Here is a 23,401-nt window from a genome sequence, read left to right as displayed (position 1 = left end):
ATGAACCCCATAAATGTAGGAACTGCCTCCTTTTTTAGGAACGTCACCCAACTGATCAATACCCACCAGAAAACCAAGTCCCCAATCACTGAATAACCATACTGGGTCTCTATCCAACCCTGTCAGCCTACAAGACCCCATAATAAGCTGACTCACATGTCTCTGTTAGACTGAGCTAGAGTGGGGACATGACACTGGAGATTTATTAAAAGATCTGTAGATGCAAATATGACAGAAATATATATTTATATATCATAGAATACTTACCTCTGAAATCTTATTGTAATCGAGGGTACACCAATCCCCTTCCTTGTCTAATTTGGTCATTCTTGCTTATAAGTTATGTGCTATGTTAATGCTTGGATAATGAATTGATATCTCCTCCCTCTTGTGTAAAACCCTCTATTTCATTCAATGATTCCATATTTCTTTGGTTTATTGGGGGCTGTAATGGATACTTATTGTGTCTTCCCTTAATTGATACCTTCCCTGTCATTTTTTTTTTCTTAGTCCTTTATCTGTCGTTCCTTTCATCTACTGTTGTTTGTATGTGCCTGATATGGTTTGTGTTGCTGGTTGGGTATTACATGTATGTTTGGATGTTTATATCTCGTGTTTTTCTGCCATTAGAAATTAAGATCTCATTTATTCATGGCAGTCCAATTGCTTACTAATATTCCTTGCAATCACTGCTCTTAATTGTTCATCTTCCAAGTCAAATTTACCCTTCTGGTATGGTACTCAGTGCCATATATATATATATGCACTATCAATATTAATCTTTACTGTAACCATCTGAATGGTGGGATGTATTAAAATTGTTGTACCTTCTTTACGTTATATGTAAATATGTGTCCCAAATGCCAAGAAGCTACTGTTTAATCTGAACTAATCCATATAGGATGTATAAAATAGAGATAAAGGTCTTCAATCCTCCTCTCTCTCAGCAATCTTCTATATATGTCTCCCCATTAATGGGACATGTCTCTTTACAAAGGAAGAGTCACACCTCTTCATACCATTTGGTTATTAATGTAAATTGTCTATCTATTTTTATAATGATTTTTTTTTTTATTTATATATATTAATCTTATGACTATGTATACATATTGTCATTATATTAGTTATTTATTTATATTATGATTATATTAGATTATTTATTCATTTATCTATTTAAAAAAATTTAATATTATAATTTAATTATTAAATTTCTTTTCATTATTATTATTTATTTAATTCTTATGTATTCTTCAATCCTATTTCAAAATGGGGATATCACAAGGTCGCTGTGTGAAATGTGAGTGTCGAACACAAGGAACAATCAATCACTACATATGCATTGAGTGATACGAAGAGTTCAAGATATTTCAGAGATAAACCAATCACGCTACAATCAGCCATGAATAGATATCCAAATGGGTGAATGAATGCTTGAGATTGGTCTGGACTCTTTTGGTTGCCTTGAGAGTGGTATAGTTGCAATAATAACCAAAGTACAAGTACTTAAAGAGTCATAGATACAAGAGGTCAAGTCCTAGCACTTGGGAGGGTTTTCTTAGGCAGATCGGTGATTAGGAGTAAATCTTAAGTCAGGAAGCGTATAATTTGATTGTAACATGCGCCAACAATCAATCATTAGATAGCTCAGAATACACAAATATGTGCACCAATGACAAGCAGCTCCCTTAAATCCAAATTTCTCTCCTTGTGCACTTCCCAATGCAAAAGACATCCTATAAAGACTTAGATGCCCAAATCATGAGAACACTATTGTAGTCAGTTCCAAATTCAAAGTCAAATTCAATTGTGTGCACTCATTGTTCAAATTCCTATGAGAGATGTGTCTTTTTTGTTGTTATGTACTTGGGATATTTCAACAATGACAACTGTCCTTAACATCGAACCACAATTAATGTAAGCGTGATGCCAAAATGTAATTCAATGATAATAAGTTGATTCATAGCACGTGCTTGGTCGAATTAGTCACCCAAACTCCATCATCAAAAAGGAAAGATCTGTGAAAGCAAAGGACCATTTCCAACAAGCAATTGGCTAAAAATTTCATACAAGGGAAGCCCTATGTCCAAACAAAAGAACTCGTCACCCACACACATTGAAACTTGCTAGGTAGAATATAAAGACAATTGTTCTATCAAAAACGAGAACAACGTATAATGTCCCCAAATTTTAATGTAATTAATTAATTGGTCCTAGAATTTAAATAATATAATAAAAGGACCTTTAATTAATTACTTTAATTAATAAATAAGTTAATAATATTTTTATTTGTGGTTCCGATTGATTTAGTATATCTTGGACCATTTTTATTTCAATTGTTTCCGTAGTAGTTGCCACCGGCTATCTTTGTAAACCCTCGGGAGTTCCTCTGAAGGGTATTTAAGCACGACATATAGGTAGTAGTTGTCATGCAATTTAGATTATTTCTTTGTACTGTGAATTCTTATTGGAGTTCAGTATTGTTCATGATTTTGGAAGTGAAAAATCTTCCCGACTTGGCTAATCCGGTTTCGATGGGATTCAACCCTTACCCTACTTCGTCTCTGTATTACTCGCTTGGATCTGGCAATTTTGCGCACCATCTTTGTTTGCAAATACATATATCTATATATTTTTTATTGGATTTCAATATTTGTACTGGCATTAATTGGCATTTCTAGCAAATATATTCAGTTTGTTTTGGCATCTCAAAGTGCAGCTCAACCCATCACCCCGACAGTGCTCTGCAACTTCTGTACCCATTTGCACAACTCCCAGACTTCACCGTACGGCTACATTTCAAACCATACGGACACCTCAATCAATACCGTATAACCGCCTATGTTGCACACAAACCATACGGCCATTTCCATACCGCACGACCATCTCCAACCAATCATACAGACACCTCTCATCAACCTCAAGCCATACCGCCATATTGTCTTTCTAATCTAAACCGTACAAACTACCTGAAGCATAAAGAAAGACTAACCAAAGCACTGAGGGAGAACTACCTGAAGCACTGGCTACACGAAGCGTTAAGGAAGACTACCAAAGCATTGAAAAGGACTACCCGAAGCACTGAGGAAGACTACCTGAAGCATAAAGAAAGACTACCTGAAGCACTGAGGAAGACTACCTAAAGCATAAAGAAAGACTACCCGAAGCACTGCTGAAGAAATACTTAAAGCACTGGCTACCCAAAGCATTGAGGAAGACTACCGAAGCATTGAAAAGGACTACTCGAAGCATTTAGGAAGACTACTTGAAGCATAAAGAAAGGCTACCTGAAACACTGAGGGAGAACTACCTAAAGCACTGGCTACTTGAAGCATTAAAAACGACTACCCAAAGCACTAAGGAAGACTACCTGAAGCATAAAGAAAGACTACCCAAAGCACTAAGGGAGAACTACCTGAAGCACTGAGGGATACTACTTGGAGCACACAACCAAACTACCTGAAGCACACAACAAGACTACCTGAAGCATACTACAAGATGTTGTTGGAAAGTTGGAAAATAAAGTGACAAAGAAAACAACATGCAAAGGGCAAGTCTAGAACGAATCATTACACAATGAAAATTCATCCCCAACTCTATATATCGCCCTACAAGCATCACCAAAAAACTGATGGACAAGAAGATACCGATATACAAAGATACGGTTCTTTATTTATCCTACGCTTGAGTAAGGCCTTGGTAAGTTTTCATGATGATATTTTGATCTAAACCCTAACTTGGTCCCCCTTTATTCAATACTTAACACGTCGCCATGATGATTTTTTTCCATGACTAAATATTTCTTTATGAACTTTCACTCATGCATATAGATAAGTAATCATAAGGCAAGAGGACACACAAAGCACACAAATATTAAGGTGAAAATACTTGATTTCTTTGATCCTTTTCCTATAACAAAAGAATATCATGATTTTTGATTTTAATGAAAAAAACTCATAATAGCTATTGTTTACTTGGAAAGAAAGAGTGATAATCATTTTTTATATTTAGAAATGGTATTGACAATTTCACTTTTAGTTAATAATCCTTAGCATTTGAGTTTCAACCAAACATAAACAAAAGACAGTTTGCATTCTTATTCCTTTGATGGAGTACACTTGTTTCACCTGAATTTCAATTGCAAGTATTTTGAAAGAACAACAACAATGCTTTAACACTATATGCTATTTTTAGTGTCTCAAAAAATCATTTTCTTCATTTTGTTATCTAATCTTTAGAAATGCATAAGTATTTTTCGGATGCAAAATAATTCTATTAGTGCTTCAGTGCACTCTTTGATGCCAAGAATTCGAATGAAACAATAGAATAAGTTGATAAGTAGGAGATAGTTTCCACAAGTCAAATTGTGATATTGCTATCAGGATTTAACTGTGTAGTTTTTAAGTCAAACTCGTTGACCCATGTTTCATGAGTAGTCGTTCACACAAGCCCATCTCTCATGAGAATGAATGGAACACTTAGCACTCGTTCCATTCATTCTCATGAGAGATGGGTTCACGTGTACTTGTGAACCACCAACATGAAACATGGGTCAATGAGTTTGACTTTAAAACTACACAGTTAAATCCTGAGAGCAATATCACAAGTAGAATAAATATTTTGTATGCTTCAGATATTATGACCGTGGTCAATTCTTTGAAGTACATTTTACACTTGATCAAAAGCAGAATTTTCATACCATTTTCACTTTCCGTCCACCAATACTGTACAGAGCCATTAACGATATGTAAACCATGACTCTAGTAAGTGATTCGTTAGTAGACTTCAGCCATCCCAATTTCAATCCACTCCTTTGATAAGCAAAAACCTGCCATGCTTCATAAAAGCACATAGTTCCGGGGTTATTCCATAAACATATTGCTTACGTCCATGCAGTTCATAATACACATAATAAGATTGAATCAAGTTACAAATAAAATCTCAAATTCAACAATATTTCTACATGTTCAGCATAATACCTGCTCTGCAAACATCGAGATTTGTTTCATTTCTCCCCCAAAGGATCTAACCTGAACAAATTCAACTGTATTGAATGGCAGGAAAATTATTTCTTTTTCTAAATGTAATAGCATGTGAACTTATTCCAACACCCTCTACGGTTGTATCTCTGAGAACACAGATAAATAAGGAACTCATTTTCTCGGGCACTGAAGTACACATGTAAATGGAAATAATTGGATAATTACAGCTAGCGACTAATATCAGAAACAAAACAGTTTGCACTCCTGGGTATAATGACTTACTGTGCGAATTGCAGAAAAAGTTTCGGCTGCACAATCAGCAATGCGAGCTTGAGTCTGCCCATGTGCTTTGAAGATAGGTATTGTGGTCCGTTTGTACAGAGCTGCTCAAGGCAATCGGTACAAGAAAAGTCACACATAGAAGTTAAAGAACCTACAAATAAATCACATCTTATTTATTACAACAAAAATTATCAAATTAAAGAACAAGGATTGCCGGAATGTTAATGAAAAAAGTTGAACAAACAAAAGGGCATTATCCATATCGCACATTTGACTCCATTTGCATGGAGCATAAGCATCCTTGAGATGACGGAATCCCTACATGTTAGTGAGTTATATAATCCAAATTTCTTAGAGTATTTTCTGTACTAAACTTAGTCAAGGAAACAGTTATTAACTTTATAATGTTTTGAAGAACTTTGTTTATGTTAGAACTTAAAAACAAGAATAACGTCACATCAAGATTCTAAGCCAGGTCATACCTCAAACTAAGAACATGGATCAATGAGTTTGACCCAAAAACTTCACAGTTGAATCCTGATAGTAATATCACAATGTGAAACTATGCTCTTTGAGGCAAGAGTAGAAATTCTTCCACAAAGTAGCAATCTTCACTTAAAAATCAAAAGCAAATTTTATTTTATCAAATCTTAAATCCCCTAATCATAGAGGGAATTCACCTTGCTGAAAAACTTCTTCACAATTTTCAAAATGTACCATCCTCAATTGTATGCAGTTAATAAGTGTACAATTTCAGGATTTATTTAGTGCTTACCGAAGTGCATATTCTATAATAGGACCTCATATGACACTTAATGGACATTTAAATACAAATATGGGTCCTTTATTATTTCAATCTTGTTCAAGATTGAGGTTAACCCTTATTTCTAAGCATGCTCTTCTATTTTTCCTCCCTCCAATCCAATAATTCATTTCATCACCTAGGCCTTATGTTACCATTTATGGCCTTGGTATTTTGCCCCAACCTCGAAATTGGGTGTACCTTGTAATCCTGCATCACCTATTTGTTTGGGACCTATGGTCCCAATTTAGTCTAATTTCCTACTCTCATATGCAATAGGATTTATGTCATGCATAAGTACAGCACCAATACCGTCACCTAAAGCGTAACACTCCAAGATGAATGGTCTAGTGAAATCTAGTAGTGCTAGCACTGGGCATGTTCTCATCACCCTCTTGACCTTATCAATTATCACCTCCAAATCTGTAGACCACTTAAAAGCCCCCGCTTTCATAAGATCAGTAAGTGGTGCTGCAAGTTGTGAAAATCCCTTCACAAACCTCCTATAGCAAGAACACAAGCCCAAAAATCCCCTCAAGTTTGATACATTCTTTGCAGGTGGCCAATCTAGGATAGCTTGGATCTTTTCTCAATGAACCTTCACCCCATTAGCTCCAATTACATGTCCCAAGTACAAGATGTTTGTTAACCCAAACTCACATTTGGATTCTTTAGCAAATAGTGAGCGCTGCTCCACGATCCCTAAACCTCATCCAATGTAACAAGCATTCCTCCCATGTCCTGCTGAAAATCAAGATGTCATTGAAGAAGAACATAACAAACTTACACAACTGTTTAACAAATATATGATTCATGCATGACTAGAATGTAGCAGGTGCATTGGTGAGTCCAAAAGGCATCACCAAAAACTCATAGTGGCCATAGTGGCATCAAAATGTTGTCTTATGCACATCCTCTACAGGGACCTTAATCTAATGGTAACCAAAACGAAGATCAATCTTAGAGAAGTAGACAGCCCCATGCAATTCATCTAACAACTCATCACTACGAGGCATGGGATGCTTGTTATTAATTGTCCTCTTATTGAATGATTGGTAGTCAATACGCATCCATAGAGTTCCATCTTTTTTCTTGACCAAAATTGTGGATGAAGCAAACGGACTAGAACTTGGCCATATATGCCCCATGTCAAGTAACTCTTGAATGGTCCTCTCTATCTACTCCTTATAGTGTCTTGGGTGACGAAAAGGTGACGAAAAGGTGTCGTAATGACTGGCTTCGCACCCTCTTCCAACTCTATCACATGCTCAAATCCACGGTCAGGAGGCATAACAAGAGGGATATCATGTAATGTCCCCCATTTTGGCCAGTCTCTGCAGTTGATAGAGTTAGCTCATCATAGCGACCCTCGTGAGCTAACGGGGCATTTTGTGGGTCTCAATTATAGATTTACTATTTTTAGTAGCTGTTATTTTTGGCAGTGCAGTCGGTGGCTTGGCAGTTGGTCATCACCTACGGTTAATCAGGTTAAGAATTGCATGAGCTCTTATTTATTTATTATTCATTGAGTTGCATTATTATAATAATGTTTATATTATTATAATAATGACTTTAAAAGATATTTCTAAAAGCAAGTTGGAAAGTTTCTAGTGTTGAATTCTTTTGGGAAACTTCCACGATTTCTGAAGTGAAGTTTTAAGGAAACTTTGGCCAACGAAAAGCTTATAAATAAGAGATCATTCATTGGGAAAGGCACACTTGAATTTTATATTTATTTTTTGTGCCTTTGTGGCTTTTTCCTATTTCTGACTTGTGAGCCCTTGCTGAACTATAAGGGTCTATACTAAAAAGTTCTTGGCAATTGTGTTGAAGTATATAATTGGCCAACATTCTCCTACTATATTCGTGTAGCCAAGGAGAATAGTCTAGAAAATATATTTCTTACTAATTTTCTGGCTAAGGGTTTTGAGAAGTTCTCTGAGGATTGTTTTGAGAAATATTGCAATACGTTGCTATGGTATAACGAATTGCAAGAATCTCCTACTATTCTTGCTGTGACTAGAGATTGGTAAGAAGAATAAAGTCTACAATGTATTGAATTTCTTGGGGAAGCCAATTGATTGCATATTGGTGAACTGAATTGATATTGCAGCATGCGAATTATTCCATGCTGCTAGATGTGGCAGATTTCTAGAAGTGGAAGGACGACATTAGTAAAGAGCCCACACGTCACTTCACCTCTGCGTTTCAAACTGTGGCAGCTATGTGAAGCTAGTGTGACATATAACCTAGCCTACGTTTGATGTTGGCCACGTGAATGACCAGACTGTAGCTGTGGGTAAGGACATGGATTGCATAATGGAGATGTTTGTTGTTAGAGTGTTGTGGGGCACGAAATCACAACTGCAGGAAGTGATTTAGCTTGGTTACCAGCAGTTTGCAATGAAGGTGCCAACAACAAATAGATATTGGGAGGAATGACAGGTTTGCAATAGTTTGCAATCAGCAATCCCATAAGCAAATAAGAAGCAATGAATAATGAGGAGGCATTTGGAGTCATGGTTTGATAAATTGAATTTGCAGTTTAGGTGCCATTTTTTATTATGTAATTCTGACATATGATTTCCCAACATAAAGTGCTAAGGAAAATTGTCCAGTTATTATCTAATTTTAATCTCCATTTCAAATTTCTTGAATTTGCCAGTTTAAATCTGCATGGAAAACATTCTAAACACTAGCCAATATTATTATTGGAAAGTCAATAAACTGTACTTCAATATTCAAGTGAGGAGCCAATTGGAGTTTTTACAGTGGTATCAGAGCGGTTTCCTACCAGCCTGTATGAATTGGGCTTAGTCTTTATTTTCTTTGGTGTTGACTTTGAAGATTTTCATATCTGATTCCTAGAGTGACCAACACTTTATTTTCTCTAGCTATGGACAGACATAGGACTGGCAATTCTAGAAGTCAGAGTAATGAGGAAGTTAGTGTAAAAATGAATGCCTTGCATGAGAGTTTAGAGAAACTGAAGCTTCATCAACAGAGGTTGGCGGAGAGCTTGTTAAATCCAACGACAGTTGAGAGGACAGCAAGGTATATGGTTTCCCCCTTTAGAAGGCCGACATCGAGGTTGCAGGGAAGGAAGCTTGAGTTTTCCCCGATAGGTGTCCATAATGCTGATGTTCCCTCATTTAGTATCGCACCTTCTAGTCCTATCCACAGTATTAATGATGGACTAGTTTCACAGGGACATGTGGATGTGCCCATGATGGATAGCAACATTGAGCTTTAGCGGGTTGAGGCTCCCAGAGTAGTCACTACAATTAGTTTAAAGGCAGTTGATGATGTAGTTGTCACTGACTGTTCAGACTCTCTCGAGGAGGGAGTTGTTATTGGAGACTTATATGCTAGCTATCGTAGTGTTGCTCCAGTGCAGAAGGTAGTTGCTTCCTTAGGCGGGACCGATACATGTATGGAGTCACCCAGCTATAATGTTGGTGATTTGGGTGATACAACGGAGTTAGCAGATGTGGGTTCATGCTCTAGCATTATTTATTCGCAGGTTGATGTTGAGTCATGTGTGCAGAGTCAAGTGTCAACAGTTGAGGCTTTACTAGGAGATGTGGATGCAAATAGTATGGACACATCTGATGATACATTTGATGATGCTAAGAGTTGCACCGGGTATGATATGCCTTGCCAGGTATCAACTGATGACTCTGAGGAGGTTTTGGATGGGTCCCAGGATCAATTTTACAAAACCTATCCTTTGAGATGGAAGCTGAGACATGTGGGGATATTGATAATGTGAGGGCTTCCATTTCTTCAAATGAGGAGTTGATTGAGGTACATAGCAGTTGTATCTCAGATGCAGAGTTGTGCAAGGTCGATAGGACACATGCAGTGAGTGATCTTGTGGTGGGTAGCTCTTATTCGGTCTCCTATCACAGTGTAGTTAGTGAGACAAAGAGCTTGCATAGGAGGCAGGGGTTACAGAGGCATCATGTGACTTGTCAGCTGAAGGTGAGTGATAGTAACATTTCTTCAGCTCTTGAGCATTATGATGTTATTCGTCAGATGCTATCTACATCTGGTTTGGGTGCTCCTGTGTTAGATGAGCACAGTGATAGTAGTCTTTCCCTAGCAGAGGTTCATACGCTTCGAGAGGCTGTTAGGATCTTGAAGCATAGTTACTCTCAGTTAGTTGCTGATAGGGATTACATTCTGGAGTGGGGTAGCACCGATTATGAGACATTGTTAGGGAAAGGGGAGGTGGTATTTCAGTGTACTCAGTTGGCTCTTCAAGAGTCACAGTCACGATTGGATGAGGTGACCCTAAAGTTGGAGCATGTTCGGACCACACCAACCCCAGATCCAATTCAGTTGCATATTGTGGTTGGTGGTGAGTTTGCTTCTACAGTTGGGGATGATGGACGTCATGATGTGACCGACACATCCCTCCATGATATGGGTGCAATAGGTACGGATAAGATGAGAGTATCAGGGGAGTTGGACTCTCATGCTGATTTCCTTCCTTCTGATGGAGCGAATCTATTTCTTCTTCTCATACAATTGATAGCATTGGACAGTTGGCAATGCCACATTTTCAGAGAGATCAGCTGTGGGTCGCAAGGGAGCAGGTTAATGCTTCCACATATAATTTCTACTGCACAAAGTCTTTCATGGAGTATCTTTTGGAGAGTTCGGATGTGTAGGAGGATTCATACAAAGTGTCTAAGGGTACTCTCATTTGAGGCCTTCATGCCATTCGAAGGTTGGTGGGAAAGATTGTAGAGACTCTATTTATTATGTTTGCCCACAAGGATTTCGAGGTTGGGTTTGTTGAGAGGATTGCCCAGGATCTTGCCCGACCAGTGGTTCAAAGTCAAAGATTGGAGCCATCTTCTGATTCGCAGGCTGACACTGATGAGCCCTTGACAGAGATTGGGTGTTTTTATTAACATTACACTGTGAGAAGTGCTCATCATTTTTCTTTTGACCCACAGGTAGAGGACTTGGTTTCACGTCAGTGTGGGTTGGTTCCTATTTCATACCATCCATTATGGGATGGGTTAGCACCATCTTTTGCAGATGAGATTGACAACTGCTTGCAGTGTCTACACACCACAAACATTTTGGCAGAGGTTGGAGTTGGTGTTAGTGATTCAAGTATCTATGGTTGTTACCATCTGCACAGTGTAGTTGGGTGTGATTATCAGTTTAATGGGATCTCAGGTGTGGACAGAGTTGGTATTTCAATTGCGTTGAGTTCTAATGGGTTGTTGCCTTCATTAGTACCTCGAGTCAATTTTCAAATGCTTGTGATGTTGATGTCCGTTATTTGGGTGTTGGTGCTACAAGAGTTGCTTGTACACAGCAGGGATGGTACACAGTTCTACCTTTGGGATCCAAGTGGATTGGGTGTTCATTTTTCTTCGGGATTGGTTGGGGACAAGCAATCTTAGGAAGGGAGAACTGTAATGTCCCCGATTTTGGCCAATCTCTATAGTTGATAGAGTTAGCTCATCATAGTGACTCTCATGGGTTGACGGGGCATTTTGGGGCTCTTAGTTATGAATTTACTATTTTTAATAAGTCTATTTTTAGTAGTTGCTATTTTCAGCAGTGCAGTCTGTGGCATGACAGTTAGTCGTCACCTACAATTAATCAGGTTAAGAATTGCATGAGTTCTTATTTATTTATTATTCATTGAGTTGCATTATTATAATAATGTTTATATTATTATAATAATTACTTTAATAGATATTTCTAAAAAGCAAGTTGGAAAGTTTCTAGTGTTGAGTTCTTTTTAGAAACTTCCACGATTTTTGAAGTGGAGTTTTAAGGAAACTTTGGCCAACAAAAAGCTTATAAATAAGAGCTCATTCATTGGGAAAGGCACACTTGAATTTTATATTTAGTTTTTATGCCTTTGTGACTTTTTCCTGTTTCTAACTTCTGAGCCCTTGCTGAAGTATAAGAGTCTCGACTAAGAAGTTCTTGGCAATTGTGCTGCCACATACAATTGGCCAACATTCTCCTATTGTATTCCTGTAGCTAAGAAAAATACTTTGGAAAATATATTTCTTATTGATTTTCCAGCTAAGGGTTCTAAGAAATTCTTTGAGGATTTTTTTGAGAAATATTGCAATACATTGTTGTGTTATAACGAATTGCAAGAATCTCCTACTGTTCTTGCTGTCACTGGAGATTGGTAGGAAGAATAAAGTCTGCAATGTATCGAATTTCTTGGGGGAGCCAGTAGATTGCATATTGATGAATTGAATTGATATTGCAGCATGCGAATTATCTAATGCTGGTAGATGTGGCAGATTTTTGGAAGTGGAGGGACGACATCAGTAAAGATCCCACACATCACTTCACCTCTGCGTTTCAAATTGTGGCAGTTGTGTGAAGCTAGCATGACATATAACCTGGCCTGCATTTGATGTTGGCCATGTGTGACCAGACTGCAGCTGTGGGTAAGGACATGGATTGCATAATGGAGATGCCTGCTATTGGAGTGTTGTGGGGGATGAAGTCACAACTGCAGGAAGTGACTTAGTTTGGTTACCAGCAGTTCGCAATGAAGGTGCCAATGACAAAAGGATATTAGGAGAAATGACAGGTCTGCAACAGTCTGCAATCAGCAGTCCCGTAAGCAGATAAGGAGCAGTGAATACTAAGGAGGCATTTGGAGTCACGGTTTGATAAATTGAATTTGCAGGTCAAGTGCCATTTTTTATTATGTAATTCTGACATATGATTTCTCAAAATAAAGTGTTAAGGAAAATTGTCCAGTTATTGTCTGATTTTAATGTTACCATTTCAAATTTCATGAATTTGTTACTTTATATCTGCATGGAAAACATTCTAAAACTTAGAAAACTATTATTATTGGAAAGTCAATAAACTGTGTATCAATATTCAAGTGCGGAGCCAATTGGGGTTTTTACATATCACCAAAGACTACTTTGTGCTTGTCTAACATTGATTGAATATGTATATGGTGTTTCTATCCTAAGTTTGAAACAGACTTAGTGGAGATAAAACAATGCTTTGCCTACTCTGTATCCTCATGTCTCAAAATGGATTCCATCCTATGGGTTGAAATGATCATGGGACACCTATCAATCATAGTTCTGAGAATGACATGTTGATCTTTTCTTATAAACTCAATCTATTTCTTATCACGATCGATAGTCTATCTACCAAGAGTCTGAAGCCACTATAGACCTAAAATGGCATCTATCCCACCTAACTCAATCACATAGAAATCTATTGTGAGAGTGCAACTACCTAGCTAAACCTCAAGCTGAGAAACTGTCCCTAAACAATCAAGAAGATCTCCACTAGCAACCTTAACATCAAAGTGTGGAATGGCATCCACATGTAACTTCCTTATTGTTTTTATAGAAGTGCTAATGAAGTTATGTGTGGCCCTTGTATCCACCAAACAAATCATTTGTTGCCCTCTAACCACTCCCTTAAGTTAAATGAGACCACCTGTAGGGACTCTTGAGGGGGTAGCAACTGTAGGTGGTTGATCTAAAACCTATTTCTCCAACTTCTCCAACTAGGGCTGATCATGAACACTATCCACATCGCTGTCATCAGTCTTGTTACCATCATTTTCATCATTTGAAACTACTTCAATATAATGAATCTTGCCTTTCCTAGGGTATCTATGATCCGGTGAGCAAGGTTCCTTGCATGTAAAACATAAATTCCCCCTTAGCTCATTTCTAGACTCAAAATCAGTCTTAGGTGAATTATTCTTATTCTTATTTGAACATTTCAAATTGGTCTTAGGTCCCTTGAAAGGCTTTTTGGGGAGCTAAACTGCTAAAGATGAGCTATTCAAATCAAGTGTCATCTTGATTGCATCTTGTAAGGTACTTGGTTTCAACACTTTGACAAGTCCCTTGAACCTCTCACTCAACCCTTCAACGAACAACATTACCTTCTTGTTTTTTGTCATATCCAGAACCATGATAGATATCCTTAGAAATTCATCAGTATACGTATCCAAAGCTTCACTATGCTTGAGTTGAGCTAACTCTCTGTAGTAAACTTCTTTGTCTTTCTTGTTGAACCCGCTTATCAATTTATTACTAAACTCCTCACACGAATTAATCATGCCATGATCTTGAGTGACTAAACCTTGGTGCCACCAACCATAAGTTGGTCCATCCAAATGCATCGTAGCAAGCTTGATGCATCAGTTTCATACATGGGCTTAAGTGTGAGAAAGGTGTCTAGTTTTTGTATACATGCCTTGCTGTAGTTTTTCCGTTCCCATCAAATACTAGTAAGGAAAGCTTGTTAATAACATGTTTTAAATCCCAATTTGCGGCCCTTGGCCTCATATCCTGTCTGACTTTCACTAATTTCCCTCATCAGTTCATATATTGAACAAAGCCTAAAACTTCCTTAACATTGTCTAGAAACAAATCCCATTTAGTAGTCATGACATCATCAAGAATGTTTCCGACAACTCCAGTGTTAAGAACCTCAGTCTCATCATATTGTTCATCAAAAACTGGCATTAAAGGCCTATCTGTGGTTCGAATGGGTGCTCTTATGCCACATGGTGATCCAGTTGCACTACCACTCTCACTGTGATGGCTTTGGGGTCTAGGCCCAACATTCATCTGTTTTATAGCTTGCGTAAGTTGCTATAGAACATTAGCAACATGATTATGACTATCTCTAAGAGCCCTCAAGATTTCCTTGGCTTCCCTATCTACTTCCTCAGTTGTATTTGGTACCCTTTCAGCCATTAAATGCACTGTAGTAATCTTTGACATTATTTTACCTTCTGGAATTTGTTGGTTCTCCAAATTTAATGGGGTTCTCTATCGTACAAATGCATTCAAAATGAAAGCCCACTAGGTAGTAGGTTCCCTGCTCTGATACCACTGTGATGATCTTTGCCTAATCTATTATGTAATCCTGAAGGACTCCCAGTTTAAAAATGATTCTCATGTACCAAGACTCAATTGTCACAACAGATCATCATTTGAACTACTGATACTTTCCAATATAAACTCAATGCATTCATGCAAATGTTCAGAGTAATACAAGGAATAGAACATTAAGAATACTAATAACCAAGTCGCCTATCTGATTTGAGAGTCATCATACTCTTCCAATATGCTGAACGTAAATAAATTGTTACTGGTAAAGAAATTGCATTGCAACAAGTCTCTGCTTAAATTCTGAAAGAATGAGAATATACAAATATCAGGAGTGTAATACTTGGAGGAGGTCCCTAGTGTGGTTATACGCACAGGAAATCATATGATTGATATGATGAGCCATTGTCAATTCTACAGGTCATATACACAAGCCCAAGGAATTCTAGTAGTGTGTGATGAAGGTTGACTGCTTGTTGTGGCTAAAACAAGCACCAAAACCTTCTTATTTCATCGTTGATGAGGGTTGTTGAGTCGGGTTCTCTCCTGGGCAATCATATGATGCCAACAATGAACACAACATAATCTACAATCTATTTCCACTGTCTTTCAACCTGCATATAAACCCTCCTGTGAATAAACAAAAGCATCGACCAGGAATATGTAATGAGCATGAATAGGGGCTACATCCCATTCATGGATGAGAGAAAGCAATCTCATCCTTCCTGAAACTATTTACCTTGCAAAGAAATGTGTTCAAAATTCACCATAATCACAACAAAGTTCATCCGCTCCCTTTTGTCCAATTGCACCCATTGTTGAAGACGTTACCAAGACATTAGCAAGAGTGGAAGCCAAAGCACGAAGGGTAGGAGAAAGATACTGCCACATGAGGAGCTTATAGAAAATGAATGCATGCCAAATATTGAAACACCTAGGCAGGACATGTTGAAAGCAAGCTTTGAATGGTAAAATTTCCAAACAGAGAAGCATGACCACCTAGAGCCACGGTGACCAAGCCAAAGTCAAAACTTAAACACCCACATCATCCCTTACTCCTCTAATGCCTATTGGGATGTCTAATAGGCAAGAAGTCACCACGCGTGTCAAGATGGGGTGGGGGGCATGACAGAAGGATTTCTTTTTATATTGATGCAGCCATTATATAGAAATGGGAGGTAGATGAGTTCTTGGTTCTAATAACCTCAATTGCCCATGAGATAATAGGTCTACAAGAGAGAGACTGATATTATCTGTTACTAAAACATCCAAACATCACCATTATTGAGAGTGTTGTAATTACCCTCCACTTCTATTTCAGACTTTCATCATGTCGTTATTTTGTGGAATATGTTCCCCATTAGGGAGATTATTCTTAGATGCTTCCTCTAGGTCTTAACCCCCAAGATTTAGGGTTAAATATAAAATGTGACCAACAAAGATAACAAAGATGCAAGGAAAATATCATCGAAAAAGAAATATAAAACAAAAATGCAAGGAAAAAAATAAAATATAAAACTTCACAGACTTGGTCTTTACCTTTTTAAATTGTAATTTTTAAAATTGCATACAACTATAAGTCTAGGAAGAAAATTAAAAATCTTAAATAGAATGAATGAGAAAAAAAATGGCAATGTCGACTTGATGCTCAATGTTGGAAGTTGCAAATGCGTGGCTAAAATCCAACCTCAAAGCCTCATTTCAGCACATCCTTTGCACAAATGTGCCATTAATCCCACCCAAACAATTTCTTGCACAATAATTTTCAGCTCATTCAAGGAAAAAAGGGGAAACCAATGTTACATCCCAAATTTTGCCCTAATTTTAATTTTGATTATGATCGTTGGGTTAACGAATTATTTTCTTTTCCTGATCATGTGAAACAAGTTAGTTAATTATATACATTGTATCGATTGATTATTTCTTTCCTAATCATGTGAAACAAGTTAGTTAATTCTATATGTTGCAACATTTGATTATTTCTTTCATAGTCATGTGAAGCAAGTTAGTTAAATTATATATGTTGTACCAACTGAGAACGAAGTATTCCTTCATGATCATGTGAAATGAGTTAGTTAATATAGATGTTTGAAAACTGATGATTAATAAGTATATTATATTTTTGAATTAATGTATTGGCGAGAATGTTTTGCTTGAGTGGTTGCAGGAAGAAGACTGAGGAGAGGGGAAGCATTGCTAAATGAGATCATCGGAAGGGGATGGTCAAAATGGCCCAGTCATCAGGATCGATAGGTATGACCTAAACTGCCTTGGAAAGGAAATGAAGACTTGACCTTAGGTTTCGTTAAAGGACTGCATGAGCTATTAGGAAAAACAATATAATAACAACTTAAAATAATCAGAACTAAATATAATTCATACCTTTTAAGAATTTTGAATCTCTTTTATTTAATCATTATTATAAACTCATAAATGCAAACTTATTTATATATATATATAAATGAAGTGGCACCAATAAATTAAAAATAAATAATCTAATGATGCCACCTCATCAGTATACATACGAGAATGTACTTAAGAGCTTATAATAATTATAATATAAAAGATTTAATCTTTTCATTTTCTTCTTATTTAACTTCCCACTTTTATTCTTTTCTTTTCAAATTGAAATTCTTGAAGCAACTGAACAGACTTCTTGAAAACTTTTGGAAGCCAAGAAGTCTTGGTTTAACTTCTAAGAGCCATGGTCGGAACTGTACAAAACATGTCTCTCTCTTTCATGTTTTGGACTTACTTCATGATAATTCTTTGCACTGAATACTCTTTCCCTACTGCCGAATATCATTTGTTTATGCTATCAAATCCTTGCAAATACCACACTAGCCATCCGTTGAGAACCTGATACATCTACAGTTGTGAAAGAGAAGCCAGGATCAAGTCTCCAATTTGCAGGAAAAACAAGTTTCAACCAACTCAAAGGTCATACTCTTGTTTGGTAATCCTTAATAACCAAATGTGTAGTTTGCAATGGCAAAGCTTAATACTTAGAAACAATAAGATATGGAATCGATCTTATCAAAACTTGGCCAAATGTAAACTTTGTGCATACGTACTTCCATTTTTGTTATAATTTTATTCTACTCACCCATTCTATATCTATAACCCTCTAGCCAGTTAGGAAGGATTATAGAGGTAATCCAATATGTTTTTGTAGATGACTGAGATGTTTATCGTACCAATTTTCCAAACAGTCTTAAGCTTACATCAAGTATGCAGTTTATTGAAGACTGAGATAATAATGAATATTGAACAAATCCACACGAATGCCATACATATAACATTTATATTACCAAGCTTGAAATCAGATTACTTTCACACCAGGGAGTTCACCAGGAAAAGAAGCCATAATATGGGTGAAGAGGTGCAAAATCAAGTCAGAACCATCAGGACACCAAGGAGTTCACCCGGTAGAGAAGCCAATATGTGGTGAAGAGATGTAAACTAACCTGCAAATAAAATCAAGAAATCGGAATGGAATGAATAATATAATAGCTCATGCTTGTCCTAATTAAAGAAACCTGTTGTCAAGTCGAGTGGTGGAGATCGGGCACACAAACCCAATTTGAAATCCTTAGCCAAGGTAGTTTCAAGCATATGTGCCAATCATGAGATCTTTTTGTCGGTTCATAAGCTTCAGTTATTTAAGAATAACTAATGGGACACTCAAACTACCGGGTAGCTTGGATGGCCGGACATTAAAACATCCCAAGCCCAATCTCAAGGTAGGGAGGGCCGTTTTATTGAGTTAGAATGTGTGGGGGTAAGTATGGTCCGTGGTTGAGAGGTTAAGCATAAGTCAATGCTTCTCCTCTCAACAATGTTGAGGTTTGAACGACATGACAAAAAGGGATTCCTCCACTATTCTGTATGATTTTCTATTGCACTTTTACCTATAGATTCATAGATGAATAATTAGATAGTTGTTACTTTACTTTCAGCTGAATATGTTAACAGTAGAATGAATATAAAGAAGTTAGTTGTTGCTTTACTTTCAGCTGAATATGTTATCAATTAGAATGAATATAATAGTCGATAAAGAAGATAGTTGCTACTTTACTTCCAGTTGAACATGTTATCAGTTAAAAGATTAAATCTGTTAACAATGCATTCTAATAATTATTTCATTCCAACAATCGAATTTAATATACAAATAAAATAGGAAGTAGTTACTTATTTCTAGTTATAATTAGATAACAAAAATCCTTGTCATGTGAAATAGAGTCAGTTATTTGTTATTTATGTGTTTAAAACTGGTTAGGAAAATTCGTTTGTTACATATGGTATCAAAGCGTTGGGTTCGACACTAAACCTAGGGCACCCTACCTTTTCAAGCCTGAAAGATTCTGGACTGACTTTTTAGGATGCAAGTATGTAAAACACCCCAAAAGAAGACTCAACACCCCATCTTTCCTCATTAAAAACAGGACTAAATATGACTACACTTGCTGTTCTATACCCCGAGACAACGAAACTCTGAAACAGGCAATTCAGCGGGTGAAGAGAAAAAGAGTTTGGTGGACTCCTACTAACAAGGCAACATATAGATACAAGCTGATTCAAAGCTGGAATGCTCAGCAGAGCAATCCCCTTTTACAGTTTCATAAATTCTGGATGGTGCGGGATATTTACCAATCTGAACCAAAATTAAGTGTTGCAAAGTAGGATTAAATGTTATGTTGATGTAAATATCCTCAATAGAGGAAATTTTGTAAATAAGGTTGCTCTAAGTGAAGCAACGAAGTAATAAGTTAAATTAAGTTATTTAGGAAATCATGTGTTTGCAAAACTTTTTCTTTTGTAAGATTTTATTTCTTCTTCTTCTATCACTAAATTGACACAATTGTACATTAATAGGTGGGAATCATAAGCATAAAAATGAACAGCAATGAGAACATTGTAAATCAAAACATAATCCGCAAAAATACCCAATCTTCTAATGATCTATTACTTCAGATCCTACAAGAAACCCAACTAAAATTAGAAAACATGAAAAAATGAATGAGTGAAATGGCAGCCCAAATAGGGCAGAACCATGAGGAAACTCAAACCTCACCACCTCCTAGAGCGGAGACAAAAGTCTCTGAGCATAACAAAACCACCTCTCCCAAGCAATCTCAAAAACAAAAGAAGAAAGAGATAGTGGCTGACTTGTCAGCAAACATTAAGAAAATAAAACCACCTAAGTTTTCCGGTTCTGAGTCCGAGAGGAAGCAGAAGCTTGGTTAACTGAAATAGAATAGTATTTTGAGATTAGGAATTTCTCTGAAACCTCAAAAGCAATTTGGGGAATATACCATTTTACCAGAGAAGCTACAACCTGGTGGGGAAACACCAAAGTTAAACAGAATATTAAAACCACTGAGATCACCTAGGAAAAATTTGTGAACATTTTCCGGAACCGTTGGCTGCCACAAACCTTTTATGATCAGAAGCTTTTAGAATTCCAAAACTTAAAACAAGGAGACATGTCAGTACATAAGTACTGGAAGAGGTTCACTCGATTGTTGAAATACGTTCCACCATATCAGCAAGACACCAATTTGAAGGTGAGAAAATTTACCATGGGTTTGAACAATAGGATAGGAGGAGCTATTGATGTTCTCACTCCTCGAACCATGGAAGAAGCCCTACAAAAGGTTGTTCGGCAAGAACACAAAATCAAAAAGAATGACTCCATCTGAGACAACAAGAGAAAGACAACCTGGAATTTAGAAGGTGTTGATTTCAGGCCTCAAAAAAAGCAATTTAAGGATTACAAATACAGCAAACTAGAGTCAAAGAGCAATGGAGTTAAGGATGTCAAAAGCAATTATAATACGAATAGGAACAAGAACAATGAGAAGAAAGGACCACTAGAAGGATGTTTTATCTGTGGAGGAGATCATTATGCAAACCAATGCCCCAGTAAACCCAAAATCAGTTTACCACAAAGACCACCCTTACCACAACAACAGCAAGCCTTCCAACAAAGGATTCACGTAGCCCTAGATAACAAAAAAGCACAACAACAGATACGCCCCATCGAAACTCCAGGTAAGATTTATAGAAATCTTGTGTCCATATTAATTGATACTGGAGCATCTGAATGTTTTATATCACTTAGATTATTAAGTAGGTTTCCGAAAAGATCTAGTTTTATGGCAAAACCATGGACAGTCGAATATGTGAACCAGTCAAGGGCCAAGGTTGTCAGCCGACTGGATGGTTCCGGTGGTGTTTCTATAGCCGACGGAATGATGTCCGGCGGTGTTTCTGTATTCTGTAGCTGACGTCGTCAGTAAATAGTTTGTAGCGGATAGAATATTTGTGGCCGACGGACTCCTTCAAGAAGGTTCAGCGGTAGTATTTATATCCCGTCTGGGATCATTGTAAATCATCATTCATCTATTATTGCGAATCTTATCAAGCATAATGTATGTTCTGGCATATGCGAATATAATTCTACCATTCTGTTCCATTGCCTGTATGTGTTGATTTCTTTACCTGTACGACAAACATTTGGCATCGTTGCCTTATGAATCTGGAAGGTGGGAGGAATGAAGATTAATGCCAAATCAGCTTAACAAGGATCGAAATAAGGCGAAGGGAAAAGATGGAATCCGTACTACGCAAGAGAATTTAATTCTGGCACAGCAAGCCGAACGCCGACGGAGATTTCAGAAGATTGCCGACGGACACCAGAGCGCGGAAGAATTGTTGGAGGAGACTCGGCAGCGGGTGGAATTGGTGGAAGAAGCACGGGAGGAGTTCTTGAACTTGTGTTCGCCAAGGGAGGAAAACTCTGACGGAAGAGCATCAACTTGCACGGCTCGCAGTGCCGACGGAGCACGAGCGTGGAGTGATCTCTTCGTCCAGGATAGACTTCCGCAGGAAATAATTTCAGAGGATCCTTCTTCTTCACCAAGGTTCGCAATTGTTGACACCTCCGGTGCGGAAGTGCAGACCGCCGGTGCGGGAGTGCAAACCGCCGGTTTGGGAGTTCAGACTGCCGATGTGGGAGTGCCAACTGCCGGTGTGGGAGTGCCGACCACCGGTGTGGGAGTTCAGACTGTCGATGTGGGAGTGCCGACCGCCAGTGTGGGAGTGTCGATTGCCGGTGTAGGAGTGCAAACCTCCAGTGTGACAGTGCAGACCTCCAGTGTTATGATGGCAAGACCCAAAGAGAAGCTGCCGAAATTTGAAGGTGATGGTACAGTCGACCCCATCCGACATTGTAAGACATGTGAGACAATCTGGCAGGCAAATGGAATCACAGATGCTGACGAATGGGCCAGGCAATTTTCGGCAATGCTACGGGGTGTCGCGATTGATTGGTTTTCGGATATGGATCCGTAGAAGCTAGATACCTGGGAAAAGATTAAAAAGGAGTTCTTGGCGGAATTTAAACTCTTACGGGACGATAATGAAATCGTAGCAGAGATTTTCAATACGAAATAGGGGAAGCACGAAACTGTCCACGTCTACGCCAGGAGATTAAAAGATTTAATAAACAAAATGGAAAGCAAGCCGGCAGATGGATTACAGAAAAGGCGGTTTGTGGATGGCCTACACTCGCGGTTGCGGAGGAAAATGAAAATCGTGCCACCGTCGTCATATGTTGATGCTTATAATAGAGCACTGGACCTTGAAAGTGTGCACAAGACAAAGAAGAAGAAAACTAGCTCCTCTGACTCTGATGACGACGAATCTGCTGGAGATGATAGCAACGACGATGAAGGTAGTAGCAAAAAGGTTCGTACCTTACAAAAGGATATGGTTCGAATGATGGAATTTAAATTATGCAAAAGGAGCCGAAAGGTAGTGAACTGTGGTGTACGGAATGTAAGACCGACGGTCATACTAAAGGATCGTGTCCGAAGAACAATTTATGTGACATCTGTCAGATCATGGGCCATTCGACAGAAGACTACCCCTTTAACATGAAAACAAGAGGATCACCGCAGGTGCTTCTCACACAAGAGGCTTCCCCGTCAAGTAGTAGCGGAAACACGAATACTGCCGGTGCTACATCTGGAGGATACAGGAATAATAGCAGAGGGCAAAATAACAATGCAAACAATAACAATAATAATGGGAGCCGAAGTCGAACTCAGTATTATGCAAACAGACGGCCAATCGTTCAATGCCGAGCATGTAATTTGTGGGGTCATTTTGCGCGGGATTGTACAGCGGCAAACACACCCAAATTATTATGCAGATGATGCAGACCCGGCGATCACGAAGATTCCAAGTGTCCAAAGGCTGGAGTAAACTTGATCACTGTTGGCACGGATGTAGAGGAGGTTTTGGCAATTACACGGAGGCAAGCGGAGGAAAAGAGCAAAGTGGGGGAAGCGCAGGCGGACATTGCAAAGGAATCGTCAGCAGGGACATCTCAATTGAAGGATATCACCGGTACCTTGGCAAGGAACTTCGCAGAACAAAACATTGTACGACAG

General features: G+C 38.0%; 1 protein-coding gene across 2 annotated transcripts in view; it reads right to left on the bottom strand.

Moving 5' to 3' along the window:
* The window catches only part of ABCB28 (non-intrinsic ABC protein 8), a 308,160-nt gene that overhangs the window by 93,377 nt on the left and 191,382 nt on the right, over positions 1-23,401 (bottom strand). For both annotated transcript variants that reach the window (XM_089808594.1, XM_089808595.1), the window contains exons 6-8: positions 5,262-5,362; positions 4,977-5,027; positions 4,697-4,825 (exon numbers count right to left, since the gene is read on the bottom strand). In XM_089808594.1, coding sequence (XP_089664720.1) covers positions 4,697-4,825; positions 4,977-5,027; positions 5,262-5,362 — 281 coding nt within the window. The remainder of the gene's footprint in view (positions 1-4,696; positions 4,826-4,976; positions 5,028-5,261; positions 5,363-23,401) is intronic.

Source organism: Cupressus sempervirens, chromosome 11 (genome assembly GCF_028749045.1).
Source record: "Cupressus sempervirens isolate cs-2001-9-10 chromosome 11, ASM2874904v1, whole genome shotgun sequence".
Classification (NCBI taxonomy): Eukaryota; Viridiplantae; Streptophyta; class Pinopsida; order Cupressales; family Cupressaceae; genus Cupressus; species Cupressus sempervirens.
This window is presented reverse-complemented; position numbering and strand designations above follow the sequence as displayed.